Raw genomic sequence first — 18,824 nt, 5'->3', positions numbered from 1 at the left:
AAATAAAAAAAAAATATCCCTTCACACCCTTTTGATTTTACTGCCACACCCCAGAACAATTAAAAAATGGTCCATAAGTTTCTACTCAACCCTGAATTTAGTGATATTGCATGATTACATGTCAAATGATCTACAATTGTCAAAAAGAAATCAAATAAGTTACCAGTATCACTTAGCTTTGTGTTCTGTGAGGGTTTTTTTGTTTGTTTGTTTTGCTTTTGGCTTGTGTTTTTACTTTTTATGTCAGTTATTCTCCAGTTTTCCTCATTGGAATGCAAAGGAAACTGATCTTAGGAAAACCCCTGTCTTTAATCAAGATAGAAATAGTTCTAGAAACTTCTTTGTCCTTCTTTTTCTAGATTCAGTTTGCTTTTCTTTAAATTTAAACAGTAAAATAATTTTTAAGTAAATATAATTGGTCACTAACTGGTAGGTTATCTTTTGCAGCCAGAACATGGTTTCAGTATTAATGAATGGACATTTTTTAATGTTTTATTTTTGAGAGAGGGAAATAGAGAGCGAGAACAAGTGGGAGGAGGGGCAGAGAGAGAGAAAGAGAATGCCAAGCAGACTCTGCCCTATCAGCACAGAGCCCGATGCAGGGCTCAAACCCATGAACTCTGAGACCATGACCTGAACTGAAATCAAGACTCAGATGCTTAATAGACCTAGCCACCCAGGCGCCCCTAACGAATGGACATTCTTAATAATGAGCTGAACTAAATAAAGGATACATGGCCTAGAAAATTTAACCTCAACTCTGTAATTTTACCAAAGATTACATTTTCATTCCTTAGTTATTTCATAACACAAGACCTGGAGTATAGCTGTCTTCTTTGGATTGCTCTCATTTCCAAGATAAAAATATAAAGGAAAAGGTGACAACAAGCGTATCCACCTAAATATTATGGATCTTTCCTTTTCAGGTTAATTATTAAAACAAAGCCAATATTATGTACATGTAGGCAGACAGGGCTTTACTTTGAGCGTAGCAGGCTGGCCTCCGTTTTAGTAAGTATCTCCCTGTGTTGATGCCATGTTGCCTGAAATTCTGTTGTAGACCTGGAGTCCAGAACATCATCTCTCCTTTTGTACAAATTCTGCATTGAAATATAACAAGTCAGCAATCAGTCATTTTTGTTAGCATTCTGAACCAGTTTATCACATCACATTCCTAACTGTTTTAAGGCTTTACTGACATAAGGAACTTCTTAAGGAAGTGAGAACTTGCTTGGAATAGGGTAGAACTGTAATTAAGGAATGTGAAATATTAAGAAGTGATTGCCTGGGTGCTTCACTCCAGAAGGGAGCAGAGTGGGGTTTACACCCATCGAAGGCCAGCAAGAACGGGCTTCTGTGACGTCTGTGCTCCTAGGCGGTCACTGTCTAGAAACAGTGTCTTTGTCGTTTCGCGAAAGATCGCTAAAACCTGTAAAATACTTAAATCGAGTGCTTTAAGCCAAAGTATTCATTTCATTGAGTAATTGGAAATACAGCCCTACAGGTATAAAATTATAACTTCAAAACAGGCTGAACAAAATGAAAACTAGATTTATGTATCTGTAAAATCAAACACACGTTGTGACGTGTAAGTAGATACCATAATCTGAAGCCGCCAAATGGATGAAATACATTTTCCAGACAGTGTGCTCCGACCAAATAGAAATTAATTTCACAAGGAAGTTGAAATGGTAAATTTTATGAGGGGTTTATCCATTAATATATGTTCTTATTATTGCAGCCTACTGATGCAGCCAAGGTTGTCTCTCATCCAATTACAGGGGAAATTCAGGTAGGAGAATTTTTTTTTAAAAATCATCATTATACTATCTTCTTCGGCTGTTTCTTCTCCCCTCACTGGTCTATTGAAATCGCAAACACTGTTAGAACTTTTCCTGTTTTATATGTGCATGTAACACATACAGGAAGAATACAATATTATAGAACAATATCTTAGTACAATATACAGTTTATAAAATCTAATTATATGTATGGAATTCTATAATTTGAAATCTGCATGATGCCTTAGCAGAATCAGTAAGTTTTATGTCTCAGTTTATACTTGTTGAATGTGTTTCAAACAGGACAGATTGTTCTGGAAATGTGAAGATTCCTCTTTAAGAGTTTCATGAGTCCAATGCTATCCTCTTTTCTTCCTCCTACCAACAATTGTTATATAATTGCTGAACAATTTTCCTACAGTAGTGTTTTTCATGCCAGGGGTCATAACCAATTTGTAATCTGTAAAATCAACATAGGGGATTTTGACTAGGAAAACAGAAGAAAAATAGTGTAAATCACTATCTTTTTTAGTTCTATACGTGTGTGTTTCTGTGTGTGTATTGTATCGTAACCCATATTTCTCACTGTGGGTCATCGTCAAAAATGTTTTAAAAAATGTACTTTCGATAATACCAAAAAGTAATCCTAGATAGATAAGAAAAATCAAGTAGAAAAAAGTGACACAATGTAAAATAAGAATATTTGAAGATAGTAAGTTTTAGACAAGGGGAAGAGCACAGTAAGTCTTAGCTGCGTCTCCAACATATTCTAGAGGAGATTTTCATGAAAGACTTCACAAAGGATAACAGACTTGAACTAATTTGTGGATCAGCCCAGAGAAAGGGGGAGTGTGTTCCTGGAAGAAGCAATGCTTCAAGGAAAGGTTCTGCTGGCAGAAATAATAAAAGGCAGACATCAGCTTTTCTGCAATGAAATGCTCCTGTACAGATAAGTTGAAACCAAATTAAAAAGAACCTTGCACACAAGCTGGGGGTTCTTGTTAGCCACTGCAGTAGGGCGATCGGTAAAATGTGGATAAGGGAGACTAATTAAAAGGGATATAGTAAGATTTCATACATCAATGGCCTGTGTAAGGAAAGCTTATAAAGAGAGGACACAAAGACAAAGAAATCAATGCAGTGATCATCTAGGCTCCCACTGATGAAAGCAAAAGTGGAGGGTGAGAATGGCATGGAAAGAGGTGCAGAATGCAGGCACCTTGCTGGGCAAGACCCAGCAGCGCGGGCCTGGTCACCTCTGTGCTGCACATCTTGCAGTCTCGCTATTTCCTCTTTTCTTTTTCTTTTTTTTTTTTTTTAATGTTTATTTATTTTTGAGAGAGAGACAGAGTGTGAGTAGGGGAGGAGTAGAGAGAGAGAGGGAGACACAGAATATGAAGCAGGATCCAGGCTCTGAGCTGTCAGCACAGAGCCCGACGCGGGGCTCGAACCCACGAACCCCAAGAACATGACCTGAACTGAAGTCGGACGCTTACCAACTGAACCACCCAGGCACCCCAACTGTTTCCTTTTTTCAGAAAACCCAACCTGATCTTTCCTTATTTCACAAGCAGACAAAATGCTAGATTTTCTGAGTTTCTGATTCATAGCTTGTTCTCTCTTGCTTTTTTTTTTTTCTTTCCTCTCTTGCCCATGGACCAGCACTTGCTGTGTTTTCTTGTATGCTTGTTATTGTCTGTTCTTCTTTTATTAGTCCTTTCTCTTGAGCAGTAATCCTTAATTCTCTAGTGGAAATTTAATAATATTCCTTCTTAACTCGCAGGCTCTTTTCATTTCTTTTTCAATATTTTTCTCGTGACCGTGACTTCCGTTTTATTTATTTATTTCTTGTAGCAAAAACCTTTTTGCAGATGGAACCTTACATGGACACCCAAGTCTACCAGCATTGGAGTGGCTCTGGTGGAGGGTTCCTGGGGACATCTCAGTCTGTCTCAGAAGCAACATCTGAGCAGCCCTAAGATTTGTCTAAGGCACTGCAGCATAAATTTGAAAAGCACCTTTTAGGGTAGCCTGTAGGTTTTCATTTCAATAAGAAGTGGTTTTTGGTGCCTCATCAGATAAAAGTGAACTTTAAGGCTGGCGAAGAAAAGAGTAAATGGGGGAGAATGTCTTCTTACAGTTTGGAAAGCTGTTTTAAGTCTCCGTGAAATTAACTGCCAAATAATTCCATATTTCAGTACTCCATTAGAGTCCACAGTTACTGCAGTTCTGAACTTTCCATTTTTTCCCCTTCCTTCATGGCACTTTCTTTTATGGCACATAGCTTTCAGGATGGTCAAAGTCTAAGTTTTTGCTGTGTTGAGAGAAGCAATTGCAGATTCTTTTTCTGCCACAAAATACAACTGGACCATAATTATGCTACAGTTAGGAATTATTTTGATTACCAAATTTTAAATAGAGTTTGACTTGTCTAAATTACCCCATTTTCAACATTAAGCCTAGCATACTTGTTTCGTGTGATTATTAAAAATTCGGTTAGTATCTTTATTTATGGATCTTTTTCTTCTGAAATGCAGAGCCCTTTCTTTCTATTATTTGATAAACCAAAACAGCATAAAGCAAAATTGAGGCTTATTCAAAATGATGCCATAAAAATCTTTACATTTTGAAGGAGAAAAATTAGTTAATTCCACAATTTTGGATTATGTGGGCTTCTCAAATATTTATTTGAATTGTTCATCTTTTCCTATTCACTGACAGTTGTGTAACAGCCATTCACTAATCTAGGAAGCAGCCCCTTTTCTTTCCTGTGCAGCTTTAAAAATTAAAGAACAAGATTTTATTATCTTAATCTCTGACCCTATTAGAAAAGCAGGCACAGAAAAAGAAAAGCTATAGATGATATAGGGTAATACAGGAAGAGATAAAATCTACACATTCTTAAATATTCTGACATTTCAGACTAACAGCTCTATCTTTAAATAACAATTCCACCTACTGCTAAGCATTTGGTGAAATACAGAAGACATTTTGTAATGAATTTATCAATTAATTTATTTTCAATGTCCTAGTCACTGTATTCATGAATGCTAACAACATTACTATTTTCTAGGAACGTAAATTTGGTGTAAAAATGTCACTAGCGTTTACTGTATGATTTTTCTTCTAAATGAATTTTAGACAGGCCAGAACTTTACCCATGGAAAGAATGAACAGCACACTTACTAGTTATTAGCATGTGCCTGGGAGTTCTCAATTAAATTAGGCATAAACTAGTCTGTTCAGTTTCAAATAAAATGGAAATGAGGGTTGATGCTCCTCATGAGAATAAAAAGAAATGCTGGTAAGTTATTGAATAATAACGTATTGTAGCTTTTTAAAAATAACATCAAAATGATCTTCATGGACTATTTTGATGTCCCTTTAAGCTTCAAATCAACTATGATCTTGGAAATCTCATAATCCATATTCTCCAAGCAAGAAACCTTGTCCCTCGAGACAACAACGGTTATTCGGACCCCTTGTTAAAGTGTACCTTCTTCCTGGGAGAGGGTAAGTGAAGAAACAGTGTCTTCTAAGTATTGCTCCCATGGATTCAAAAATAGTGTTGGTGTTTCTAGTCTCTAATTTAAGAGTAAATATATCTTACTTAGTTTTATTCACATGTCATATTTATTTATTTCTAACTATTAGATATGATGGAAAATAAAAATTTGTAATTAAGCCTTAATGGGTCTAGGAGAGCCTTGATCATAAGAAAATCTGTCTTGATGAAACAATCAGTATTTTGAATCTAGAAACCACTATAACCCATCAGATGGACTGTGAAATCACTTAAAGAATTGTTTTGTGGCAGATTTAGAGACTTAGCTTATCTTCCCAATTGCATTGTATTAAACTAACGTTCAAGACTCAGAAGTTTACTGTTTTATTTTATAAGATATTATTAGGTAGCACATTAACATGTTCATTAAGTGACTTATTAATGTATCCTTACTTATATGCGTATTTTCAAATCAGTGTTTTAAAAACTATAAAATAAAATAAGAGTCATATTTGACATGTTGAATATTAAATAAATATTACTAAGTATGGTAAATATTAGGTAATAAATGAAAAATAATCTCTGGATCTCATGTGATTTATAAACTTCATATAAAGCAAGTGCTCTTTAGAGATGTGTAATTTTTACATAATAAATGCAATTGCTATGTTCTGGTATATAAATCAGTACTTCAAGATTGGTTTCAAAACAGTAATTTGGACTCAACAGATCATTATACCTTACCTGAACAATTTCTATTAGCCAAATTTGCATCTTGGAACCATAAATAATCAACAGTCGGAGGTATGATAAGAAGATTTCGAGGCTGGTAATTTGAAAGCTCTGGTTTATTTTTTTTCATTTTTCATTTAACTTGAGTAACATTTGAATATTGCCTTTTATTTGGGAAACTTGTATTGTTCCACATGAGTAGAAAGAATAATGTAATTACCCATCCCATACTCATTACTTAGTTTCAGCAATTATCATCTCCTAGCCAATCATGTCTTATACAATCCCCTATACAGATTATTTTAAAGTAGATTCAACTATTACAACTTTTTTCTGTAAAGAATAGTCATAATACTACATACAACCATTGTAATTTTAAAATGTTTAAATAATTCCTAATTTCCCCAATTACCCTCGTAATATTTCCTAATTGGTTTGAAGACCTAATTGATACTTATAGAACATTCTTCCATCAATAGCAGAATACATCTTCTTTTCAAGTGCACATGAACATTCTCCAAGAGAAACTACGTTTCAGGCCATAAAACAAACCTCAACTGATTTAAAAGCATTGAAATCATACAACACATGTTGTATGACTATAGTTGGTTTGTTTCAACAGGATCCAAGTTAGAGTTATACGTTACCTTGAATCTGCTGGTTGTTGACTAATTATATCACCACGGGCAGATCACCAGTTCTTTTGAGATTAATTTTTTTCTTGTTGACATTGACAGAGCCAAGGTGAGCAGGGAGCCAGTGAATAGTTTTGCTAGGAAATCAAATGTAGATAACACTCAGAAAATAATTTGAAATTTCTAGGTACTATATCTAATTATGGATGCAGCCTTTACTTTATCCATTGATTTTATTTAGAAACTTAGAATTGCTGGTGTTGTGGTTCTATTTTTAAATCATTGCATTTTATTTATTTATAAGGATCACCAGCTAGCCATATAGCAGAGGAAAGGAGAGTTTTTATTTTATGTTCATTTATATCATAATTAGTTACAGATGTAATTTGGCTGCTTTTTTTCATGTGAGCATAACAACAAACTGATAACTTCATTCTGCCTTTGATTGGGTCATTAGACCTTCAGTGTTATTTAATGACAATATTATGGGGCAAGAAGAAATCACTGCCTAGGGTGTATTTTTAATTGGCATTTGCTAATGAATGTATGAAAATAAAGCAGTGTCTTTTACTTTCTATCTTCTCTAATAGTATCCTGGAGAGTGTCACCTTTTATGCTATATGAGAGTGCCTGTCTTTTATTTATTACATGATATGTTTCAATTAGACTATTGCAAACTTGAGTAACCAGAAAGGGCAGACAGGTAATATGAATATGTCAGTCATTCTGGGGTGAGTAACAGGGGATTCCAGTATACAGAGTGAACTCCCCATCTCAAGCCATCTCCAGTATTTTGTCAGACAAAACAAGCCTGCTGGGTGGGTTCCTCCCCAAAAGCAGCTAATCAGCTGCCCTATTCAACTCGTAAACCTTTTATTAAATTACTCCTAATTATTACATCATCCAAGGCCTTGGGATTTTTTACATTTAGGAGGTATTATTTTCACTGTAGCTCTGAGATTGTTTTCTGCTTCATGTTATTTATATGTTCTGGTATAGGTCCTCTGGTTATTATTCTCGTATTTTCTTCTTTGTTTCTCTTCCTAACTTTTTTTCTTCCTGTCTTTCCGACTTGCCTGTTATATCCTTCACTCTTGCTCTTGGAATCAATGCAGTCAAGTCATGGTTGTCCAGAATGCAAGGTAGAGTTGGCTCATTTTCAGTGTCATGCTGTGCTGTGATGTCTAAAGTTTATATGTACACACTTGAAAATATACATTCACCTGTAGTTCATTTGTATCTTTTTACATGTGGTATCTATTGAATAGGCTACCAGAAAATCGCTCTGATTACATTACTAAATAGGCTTAGCGGATGTGTGCAGTAGAAAATTGAAAAGTAAAAAACGTTAAAAACACAAAAATGTGAATAAAGAAATATCACCCTGCAATATAGATATAACTAGTTTTCAAATATATTTGTCCACTAAAATACATTTAGCTTCTCATGCGGTAACCCTGGCTTAAGCGCTCCTGAGTCTTCTATTCCAAACAAAAACAAAATCTAGAGTCATCTTTCAAAAGAAATTAACTGATCTTCTGGATGTCCAGTACTAGACATGGAATCTCATCTTAAAGACCAGAGTTTTGTAGTCTTTTTCCATCAGTTAGACCTGATATTGAAACATTTCTGTGTCTTTATAACTTCTGCACCACCAAGGTATTGCTGTGCAAAAGGATGCCATAACCTGCCTGCTCTCCCACATTAACAACAACACAAGAGCATCCTTCTTTGTTTGCCAACAGTAGGAAACAGTTTTCTAAGAGAGCTCATAACTCGATACATCATTACATTGTCAGCCAAGAGTGTCTTTTAGATACATAACTGGAAGCATTCTTTTGCACATTTCATTACATTATATGCTATGTGTGTTATTTATTTAGTTGTGGAGGTGACTCTTATCCCATCTGTAGCAATAAGGTGGTGAGAATTTTAATCCCACACAAAATATTAACGGTACAGGATTTGTTTTGTCTGTGACATTGACATTTAACAATATTTCCTAATTCTGGCAAGCTGTGGCCTAAAGACGTTGTTTTCTGATTTTGATCCTGATAGCAGTGGATATTAAATATTGTAAAGAATAGGATTAGTCACCACACCCTTTCTGGTGGCCAGAAATTTTTTGTTCCTTACATCCACTTAATCATGGCAAACACTAAATGTGATATTCTGTAAGGTTGCTGTTTGGCTAGCTGTCTCAGGACACCATCCAGATCTCTCAGACTGATGGGCAAATTAGTTTGGTGAAAGAGATAATGTCATTTTAGAACAGATATTATCAATCCTTTATGCAGAACCTTCCTGTCATTTATCTAGAGAAACAGGGTGGAGGGTAGTTGTCAGAATGACAAGATTGTCTGTATTTAACTTAGAAAGAATGTGGATTTTTAAATGTGAATACTGGTTGAAACGTCTAGGATGTGCTGGTCACAATTTCAAAGATCTAGAAGTCACTTTCTCATTAATGTTTCATTTAGATGTCCACTTTCATCATCTCTGAGAACTGTCAATGTGAGAAGGAATTATAATGATAAGGTACTGATATTGTAGTTTTGGCTGAGGGGCCAGTGAGTGAAGTCCTGAAGAACTTGGGTTTGAATTTAAGCCCTGCCTCTTAGAAGTTGTAGCTTTCTCTAAAATGATTTCCTCTTCTGCTAAATAGAAATAATAATAGCACCCCTCCCCGGCATTTTGTGAAAGAGTAAACCACAAAAGTGATAAGCATAATGTCCAGCACGTAATAAACTCAATAATGGTAGTTGATCTTATTGCCAATAGTATGTACAATTACACTCTCTTAGGGTAATACCACTCAGAATTCCCTAAGCTACTCTAAAACTGGCCTAAATTTGTTATGATATGTGTTTATATACAAAGAATATAATTATATATAGGAAGTCTATACATACACACACACACATATATAGGAATATATATATATATATAAAAGAATATATATGGCCCATATATAAGAAAAATATAATATATGAATATATATAGGAATATATATATATGAATGTATATATAGGAATATAATTCCTATATTCCTATATTCCTATAATTCCTATATTCCTATATATATATATAAGAATATATATGGCCCATATATATAAGAAATATATATATATATAGGAATATATATATAGGAATATATAGGAAAATATATATATATATATATAGGAATTATATAGGATATATAATTCCTATATTCCTATATTCCTATAATTCCTATATTCATATATATATATATATATATAAGATATATATGGCCCATTATATATAGGAATATATATATAGGAATATATATAGGAATATATATATAGGAATATATATATAGGAATATTATATAGGAATATATATATAGGAATATATATATAGGAATATATATAGGAATATATAATTCCTATATTCCTCTGCCCCCCCTGCTTGCACTCCTCTCTCTCTCTCTCTCTCTCTCAAAGAAAAGTAAATAACATTAAAAAACAGTGTGGGATTATTCATATTCATGATTGGCTACATCAAGTAGCCAGTGGTCCAGTTATCCCTACAAAAAAGGAGATACAGAAAGCTGGGCTACAGCATTACACCAAATTATTAAATCACTGTATAGGAAACTAAACAACTATGAACTTCATTTTCTTCAATAATAAATGTAATGCTTCTGTCATTCTTAAAATTAAAAAAGAAAGTCCTGTGAACTGATAAGAATTTCCACTGGTCCAATTTTCTGGTCTCCTTTCATTTCCTCTTCCTACCCTTGGATCAATATACTCATAAGCTCTGGAAGCCCGAATCGTCAGCACCAAGATGAGGTGAAAGAAGACCAGGAAAGAGCACAAAGAGTGCATGAACTCAGAAGTGTCCCTGGGTAATTAAGGAAATGAAAATGAGCTTATCCAAAGGATCCCATTCTGGTTTTCTCTCTTTACACTGTTTGACAAAGTGCACGACCTTTTTCCCACTAATGAGACTATGAGACTTTGCTATGATTGAAGCTGATATTAGCTATCATTAATACCTTGAAGTTCCATTCCGGCTAGTCTTTCTCTAAACCTCCTTGTTGCATATCAGACTATTTCCTCCCAGACCTATGTAAATCAGAAAACAGGTGTTGTGTGCATTTACAATTCAAAGGCCAAAACTTGTTTTCATTCAGTGGATTTAAGAGGGGAAAAAAGTAGGAGCATGTTTTTAAGTGATTCATCCAATAAACATTTCTTTAGCACAGACTGTTCCAGACACTGTGCTAGGAGCTGAGGTTAGAGTTGACAAAACAACCATAGCTCTGACTTCAGGGAGCACAGGGGCAATGAAGTGATGTGCTAAAAACACCACTACTGCACAGAACAATAGAGCTTATAAAATGGAATATGATATGAGCTTCTTTCTAATTTAAAGGAAAATCCTTAGAGGAGTAATTAAAAATAGTGTGGTGTGTGGTGTGTGTGTGTGGTGTGTGTGTGGTGTTTCTTTATTGGACCTACTGTATTTTTTCAGTAAAGAAATATGTATATGTGTATATGTATGTGTGTGTTGTATATTTCTATATATAAGTATGTGTATATATGTCTGTGGTTCTTTATGGTGTATGTGTGTCTGTATGCATGTATGTGTATGTATGTATGCATGTATGTGTGTGTATATATATGATGCATGTATGTGTGTATGTATGTGTATATATATATATATATATATATATATATATGATTTCCAATAAAGGAAAACCAAATAAAACAAAAGAATAAAACCTTCAATATTTTAATCTATGAGAGTGAAATAGACAAGAAGCCATCATATCCCATTCTCTTTCTCATCTATATTTTTAACTTAAAAGAGAAACTCAGAGTACTGTTTTCTGTCAGTTTAGGGAAGAATAATTGAAGTTTCAATATCTTTTCTGCCTGTCTTAAAAGCAGATTTACTCATGAGAAATAAACCGGTCAAATTAAAAAATGAAAGAGAAAAGAAATAGTCAAAACTTCAAGGGGAGAAGGTTAAACTTTTCTTTATTAGCCCCCATGCCCCCATCTTGGTTAATTGACATTTTATTTTCCCTGGTAAAAACACCTTCTCTGATTATCAGATATGGACTCATTGTCCTCATTTTTACTATTCAGTATTGCCATCTTCACAGGAGGGAATATAGTGTGTTTTTCTGGACCGGAAGAAGTAAACAGAAAGGCAGCCCACTTTTTCCTCACCCCTTCATTTATGGCTCACATTTAAGAGTCCCCTCTGCTTGCCCATCTTCAGCTTGTAAATCCAGATTCTGATACAGAGGGAGAGGTGTGGAGAGTTTTCTATTTGTGTGAGATGGCTCACAGCCCGATCAGATCATGCTCCAGGTGGCGGTACATGGTAGTTAAAAAACAAGTGTCGTTGACGGAGTGGCTTTGTGCGACCATCTCTGTGTCATAAAATCAAGTACAAAAAACTGGAAAGATTCATTATCATTTACACAGCTCAACCAGGAAGAGTGGAGGCCAGTTGTGTTTACCGACAATAATCCTAAAGGAAATGGACACATCGAGTCTGGAGAGAATTAAGAATCAAATTCATTAATAACATAAAATTCTGCCAGTTTGGGTTATTCCCAAGTGTATCTGGGCAAAAAGAAATATTTATGGTGTTATCCCTGGTTCCACAACACTCTCCTGGGATATACTATTCAGAATTTCCCTAAACACCTCTAAACTTGCCTAATTTTCTGTATGTGTCTATATACACACATATTGTATAAAATTTATATTACATATACAGGAAATCTACATATCTAAATTGGAGGGAAGGACTTTAGATTATTTGGTCAAGAAGACAAATGAGGCACTGCAGCTGATAAAGCCTGAAATTAAGAAACTGGTGGCTTATTCAGATTTTGTGAACCTAATCAAGTTCACAAAAAAAGTACATACAGCTTACATTTAAGAGCAACCAGTCAGTTTCCCTATGTGTCTGGATCATAGTCCTGCAGTTAAATAACTATGCACCTTCCAACAGCCCTTAATTCCACGGATTTTCAGTTTTTCTACTGTCTCACAGCATTACCACAAGGGTTAAATGAGCTAATACATAAAAAGCATTTAGAAACTCTGCCTGAGCAAAACTAAACATTTAATGAACGTTAGCTGTTTTTATTGTAATGTGTTTACTTTATAAATTGCTTTTCCCCCACGAACCAAGAACTTTTTAAAACTGTATGTGAAAAAAACGTGAAAAATTGTGGTAACAATTATCCATATCATAGATTCAGAAAAGATGATAGCTAATAAATCCTTTTCAAGACATTTTAATAATACAGACCATTTTCACATATATTGACAATATCTAGAATTTTCAAGAAAGTACGGAGCTACGTTTGACATTAATTCCCATCTTTTTAAAATATGATGCATTGCATTATTCAGCATTGAAAAAAAATTTGCTGCTATTTACTGTATATGAATTTTACCCTTAATGTTTCCCCATGATCTCATTACCTTGATAACAAACAAATAGTCCAAAACAAATCGAATTTTTAAAAGTCAGACTACCATATGTTTTTCTTCTAAGTATACCTGCCTAGAGAAATAGCCATGAATTCTAAAGTAGCTACCAAGGCTTGTTATTATCTTGAAAGTGCTCACATTCATTCTTCTGATGTCATCGTTAAAAAAAAAAAAAAATTCAGGCTCCTGGGTAGCTCATTCGGTTAAGCATCTGACTTGGGCTCAGGTCATGATCTCATGGTTCGTGAGTTCAAGCCCTACATTGCTTCAGGTTCTCTGTTCCTCTCTCTCTGCCTGTAACCCGCTGGCTCTCACTCTCTTCCCTCTTTCCCTCTCTCTCTCTCTCTCTCTCTCAAAAATAGATAAAAACATTTTAAAAAACCAAAAACATAAGATATAAAGACACATAGCCTACCAAGGTTATTTTGAAGTTTTATTGGAAAATATTTCAAACTGAAAATTATAGACAATAACAAATACCTCTGTTTTTGATATTCAGTTCTATCAAATTTTAATATTCTGCTATATAGGCTCCAAATTTTTTTATTAAAAAACATTTTGTTTTTTTTTTTTTTTTTAACGTTTATTTATTTTTGAGACAGAGAGAGACAGGGCATGAACGGGGGAGGGTCAGAGAGAGGGAGACACAGAATCTGAAACAGGCTCCAGGCTCTGAGCCATCAGCACAGAGCCCGACGCGGGGCTTGAACTCACGGACCGCGAGATCATGACCTGAGCCGAAGTCGAACGCTTAACCGACTGAGCCACCCAGGCGCCCCTTAAAAAACATTTTGTATGTATCCTCTGAAACCCTCTGAAACCATTCCTCTGTCCACCTGAGAAAACTACTAAATATAATTTGATACCTATAATTCCCAAGCTGACTTATGATATTAATATATTTTTATTATATATACATGATACATAGTTTACTGTATTAGCTCACATGATTTTAATTTTAAATGATAATAACTTTAGTTATCCTTCTGCAAGTTTTTTGCTTAACTTTTTTTTAGATGTATCTGTCTTGATATATGAAGGTGTATTTTATTCATTTTAACTGCTGCTATTTTACTGAATATGTTGTATATATCATATTATTAATATGCTGTTAGAAATAATGTTACGGTGAATGTTCTTGAACACATTCCTTGTGCACAGGTGAGGAGAACACATTCCCTGTGCATAGGAGAATTTCTCTAGATAAAAGTGGAATAAGTCAAAGTAGAATTTGCTGGGGGTTTGGGTACATAAACTTCACCAGTTTCATCTAAAATCCATCTAAATTCAGGTAAAAAGTATGTATCAATTTATACTGTCTATAATACATGACAATTCCTGTGTTTTCAAATCATTGCATTTACACTTCCCCAAAATTATTTGCAGTTTATCTTGAATAAAAACATTGTCAAATCCAGCTTTTATTTTTGTACAGATGAGTTGGTTAGAAGAGAGAAGGTCAATGCTTTATTTCTTAATTTGGATTCAGTTCACCATGGCTGAAATAGGAGGTCCTGGGAAACATGAGTTCAGTGGTTCTCAACCTTGGATGCACATTAGTTTTACCCAGAAGATTTTAAAAATTCTGATAGTCAGGCGTCACCCCAGACCTATTAGATGAGGATCTCTTCGGAGGTGCCAGGCAAGGAGATAGGGGTGCACGGCCGGTTGCCCTCTTTGCAGCCTTAGAACTGGGATTCCTAGCTAATCCCAGTATGCAATGTTGTGAATTACTGCCCCTGCATATGCTGGTAAGAAAGAGAAAAAACCCAGAGACAGAAGAAAGACATTCTGAAGGTGGGATGCACTGGAGCTTGATTCTCAATAGCCCTGTCTAGAATGGATAGGGTAGATTGTGCCTGCGAAACAGTAAGAGGCATTCCAGGAAGTGGAGCGCATGAGACCAGGAACTAGCGAGAGTTAGTCTGCCCGTGGCTGGGAACACACACCACCAAACCCAGGGAGAGGATCCAGTCCTTTTAGAAAAGCCACCTCGTAAAGTCAAGGCACATGAAAGAACTCCAGATGAGTATGTTGGTTTTCAGGACTCTGGTGCCATCAGCACTGAAGTGTTATCTAGGACCTGAGATGGAAGGCTAGGCAGAAAATTCAGGAAAAAGGCAGTTGAAGATTAGATAAAGGCCTTCTCTGTGGCGGTAGCATTGGCTACATAGCAACAATGACAGTGCAGTCCCATCAATTGATTGATGTCAAGTATAGATGTTACCATATGTTCAGTTAATTATCTCTTGGGAAGATTTCAAAATTACAGTATAGCTGGAACACCTAAGCTTTTCTTAAAAAACTACTTCAGGGCAAATAAACCAAAGGCATCCAACATGTCTTAAATTGTCATTTTTATTCAATTTAAAATAAGGCTTAAGATGGTAAGATGAGATGATTGCATAATGATTTAACACAAAGTATCATCTTAAAATGTCTGCACGACCTTCCTGTTAACTATGAAGTCATCAGTTAAGGTGAATAATCAATGTAACTTTTTTTTCGTTTTTTTTTTTTTTTTTTGGCTTCTAATTCAGTGCTGAATACAAGAGGAGGACTAAATATGTTCAAAAAGTCTTATCCTGAATGGAATCAACAGTAATTATAAAAGTATCTCCATGGAACAGGTATGCAATGATTGTTTTCTGTGACAGATTTAGGCTAAATATAAGAATAGCAATGGCAAAAGTATTAAAAGATTGTAGTCTATCAATTTTGTCACACGGACAAGAAGAAATGAGTAAAATATATATGAGAAAGGTAGCCAGTGAAAGGAAATGGGTACAGTTCAAAGATCCCATGAATGTAAACGTGGGCATTTTGACAAAGCAGCCAAAAAATAAGCAAAGACATAAGACCAGTGGAACATTTTCCACCAATATTTCAAAATTTAATAGTTCAACAGACTAGGTCATATTTGTCATATTTTGAGGGAAACTATTTTTCCAACTGGCTGTACATTTTTTTAAAATTTGGCCAATCTCAGGGGCACATGGGTTGCTCAGTTGGTAAGTGTCCAACTTCTGCTCAGGTCATGATCTCATGGTCCATGAGTTCAAGCCCTGCATTAGGCTCTGTGCTGATAGCTCAGAGCCTGGAGGCCTCTTTGGGTTCTGTGTCTCCGAACACAGAATAAATAATGTATAACATTATTTATAATGTTAATAAATAAACATTAATTTTTTTTTAATTTGGCCAATTTCTTTTCTTTTTTTTTCCAGTTTTTATTGAGATATAATTGATGTAATACATTGTATACGGTAAGTTAGACACCATAATGATCTGATATGTATATTACAAAAGTAATACTTGGCTATATTTGACTTTCATAAACAATACAAAGAAAAGATTTTAGTGTATATTAAATATATTATTGATAGGTGTCTGTGTGGAACAGTCAATTAAGCATCTGACTTTTGACCTTGGCTCAGGTATTAAACTCACTTTTGTGCATTTGAGCCCGGCATGGGATTCTGTCTGTCCTCTCTGCCCTTCCCCCACTTGTGTGCTCGCTCTCTCTCTCTCTCTCTCTCTCTCTCAAAATAAGTAAATAAAATTTAAAAAATGTATTATTATACCAGACAACATTTTAGGAATTCTCTGTCTTCTCTAAAATGAGGCCTCATAAGTCTGACATTGTGAAGCTGAACTGTACAGACCAAGACATACAGATGACTAGCCTCAAGATTATAAAGGAGGTTTAGGATTTGTCCTCTGGAAGATTTCTGATGTGATTGTGAAGTTGAAGCTAGGTATAAATTGTAATCTGGGTTCTTGAATTTAAAAGAAGTTAAATTTACCTGCAGAAATAAGGCAATGCTACTTACGTCTTTCGATGATTTATTAAAACCAAAAAACTCTAATCCAAATATTTTATCTAAATTACCTAGACAGTTTTGCAACCTATGAATTCCATGTATTCAAAGAGCATTTATGGATTCTGCTTTTATTTTTAAAATCTGAGGGGAGTGTTAGAATAACAGGAAATGAGTAAAACTTTGAGGTCTCTTACGAGCAAACACTAGGTTTGACTGTAAAACCATTGGTATTTCACATACTATTTAATATAAACCACATTTTTAGGTAAATTTGAAGTCCTTTTATACACTTCAAGGAAGTGAAAGTAAATGAATCTATAATAGAGTGTGATGAAAATTTATGATGAGGAATGGGGTAATGACATTTTGATTTAAACTGTAGCTCAAGAAGAAAACACTGGAGGTGACCGTCTGGGATTATGATAGATTTTCTTCCAATGACTTTCTTGGTGAGGTGAGCATCTGATTTCCTTTTCCTTATTCGCTTTCATTATGAACCACCAATTAGAGCTTGATGCAAGTGTATTCTTAAGTTTATAAGATACCATTTTGGTTAAAGCCTTCGGTGGATAGAATGTATTTCCTGATTCATCCTTTTCAGTTGATGAATAGTAACTTGAGAAATGGTCTTCACTTTACCATTTGATGTACTTTATAAATAATTTGCAAGATGAACTAGTAATTGTTTTCATAGGAGATATATAATCATGCTGTGAATCCAAATGATTATGTTAAAATTTTGAGATAAACTTTATAAAATGAGCTAGATTTTTAAATTGCATTTTGAGGTTATTGAGTCGCTATTCCTCCCTGAATGTATCATTGACTTATGTGACATTTTACATTCTTATTTCTTTGAAGTATCCCGTGAAAACTCTCAAAATATTTTACAAGGCAAAACTAGAAGTAGGAGAAGACAAAGAAGACAATAAAAAGGAATTTTATGTAAATTCACACGAAATCTAACCTCATTATTGAACTCTGGCACAGTGGTCAGATTCTGCATTTTTGGTTTGTTTTGTTTTCATCTATCATTTTCAAAAAATATATATTTTATTTAGGATCTTTGCTAAAGTTGTGAATTAATGTTAAAAAATAAGCCATAAGAGACTCTTGAATACAGAGAACAAACTGAGGGTTGATGGGGGGTGAGGGAGAGGGGAAAGTGGGTGATGAGCATTGAGGAGGGTACCTGTTGGGATGAGCCCGGGGGTTGTATGGAAACCAATTTGACAATAATTACATTAAAAAAATAAAGAAAAATAAACCATCTCTTAAAAAATAACATCTAGACAATATGATGTCCCTTCCCAGAAATCATAGAAAACTGTTATGTAGTCTAGGTGATGGGAGACCTTGTTTGGTTCCTAGACTGTATTTCTCTTTCCCATCAAAACTAGACCATTTGACCTTTAATTGCAGTCTCATGCTAGTACAGCCACGGGAATAGTCTTGACCTTCGGGCAGTTCTAGGATGCACTGTTATATCTGACTTAATGTCCCATTTCAGAAAACTGATTTATTGTTGTTTTTAAAATTGATTGTTCACATGAATTTAGAGCATATATCCATTGTGTTGGTTCTCATTATTTATGTCTCATCAAATCTAAAATGCCAGCAACTCTAAATGCACTATACTTACGAATCACTAAGAAATAAAAAAATGCTGGGAAGTCTGGGTGGTTCATTCGCTTAGGAGTCCGACTTGGGCTCAGGTCATGATTTCACAGTTCATGGATTCGAGTCCCGTGTCCAACTCAAGTCCCGCATCTGGCTCTGTGCTGACAGCTCAGAGCCTGGAGCCTGCTTAGGTTTCTGTTTCCCTCTCTCTCTACCCCTCCCCCCGCTTCTGCGTTGTCTCT

The 18,824-nt window shown here is 34.9% G+C and overlaps 1 protein-coding gene across 1 annotated transcript in view; it reads left to right on the top strand.

Annotated features, from left to right (window-relative positions):
• The window catches only part of PCLO (piccolo presynaptic cytomatrix protein), a 421,831-nt gene that overhangs the window by 330,136 nt on the left and 72,871 nt on the right, over window positions 1-18,824 (top strand). The window contains 8 exon segments of the mRNA XM_030307861.1: window positions 1,742-1,792; window positions 5,171-5,261; window positions 5,264-5,294; window positions 7,769-7,795; window positions 15,682-15,723; window positions 15,725-15,742; window positions 15,744-15,771; window positions 17,345-17,416. Coding sequence (XP_030163721.1) covers window positions 1,742-1,792; window positions 5,171-5,261; window positions 5,264-5,294; window positions 7,769-7,795; window positions 15,682-15,723; window positions 15,725-15,742; window positions 15,744-15,771; window positions 17,345-17,416 — 360 coding nt within the window.

This window comes from Lynx canadensis, chromosome A2 (assembly GCF_007474595.2).
Source record: "Lynx canadensis isolate LIC74 chromosome A2, mLynCan4.pri.v2, whole genome shotgun sequence".
NCBI classification, from domain to species: Eukaryota; Metazoa; Chordata; class Mammalia; order Carnivora; family Felidae; genus Lynx; species Lynx canadensis.
The sequence above is the reverse complement of the archived record's forward strand: the minus strand, read 5'-3'. Positions and strand labels throughout refer to the sequence as shown.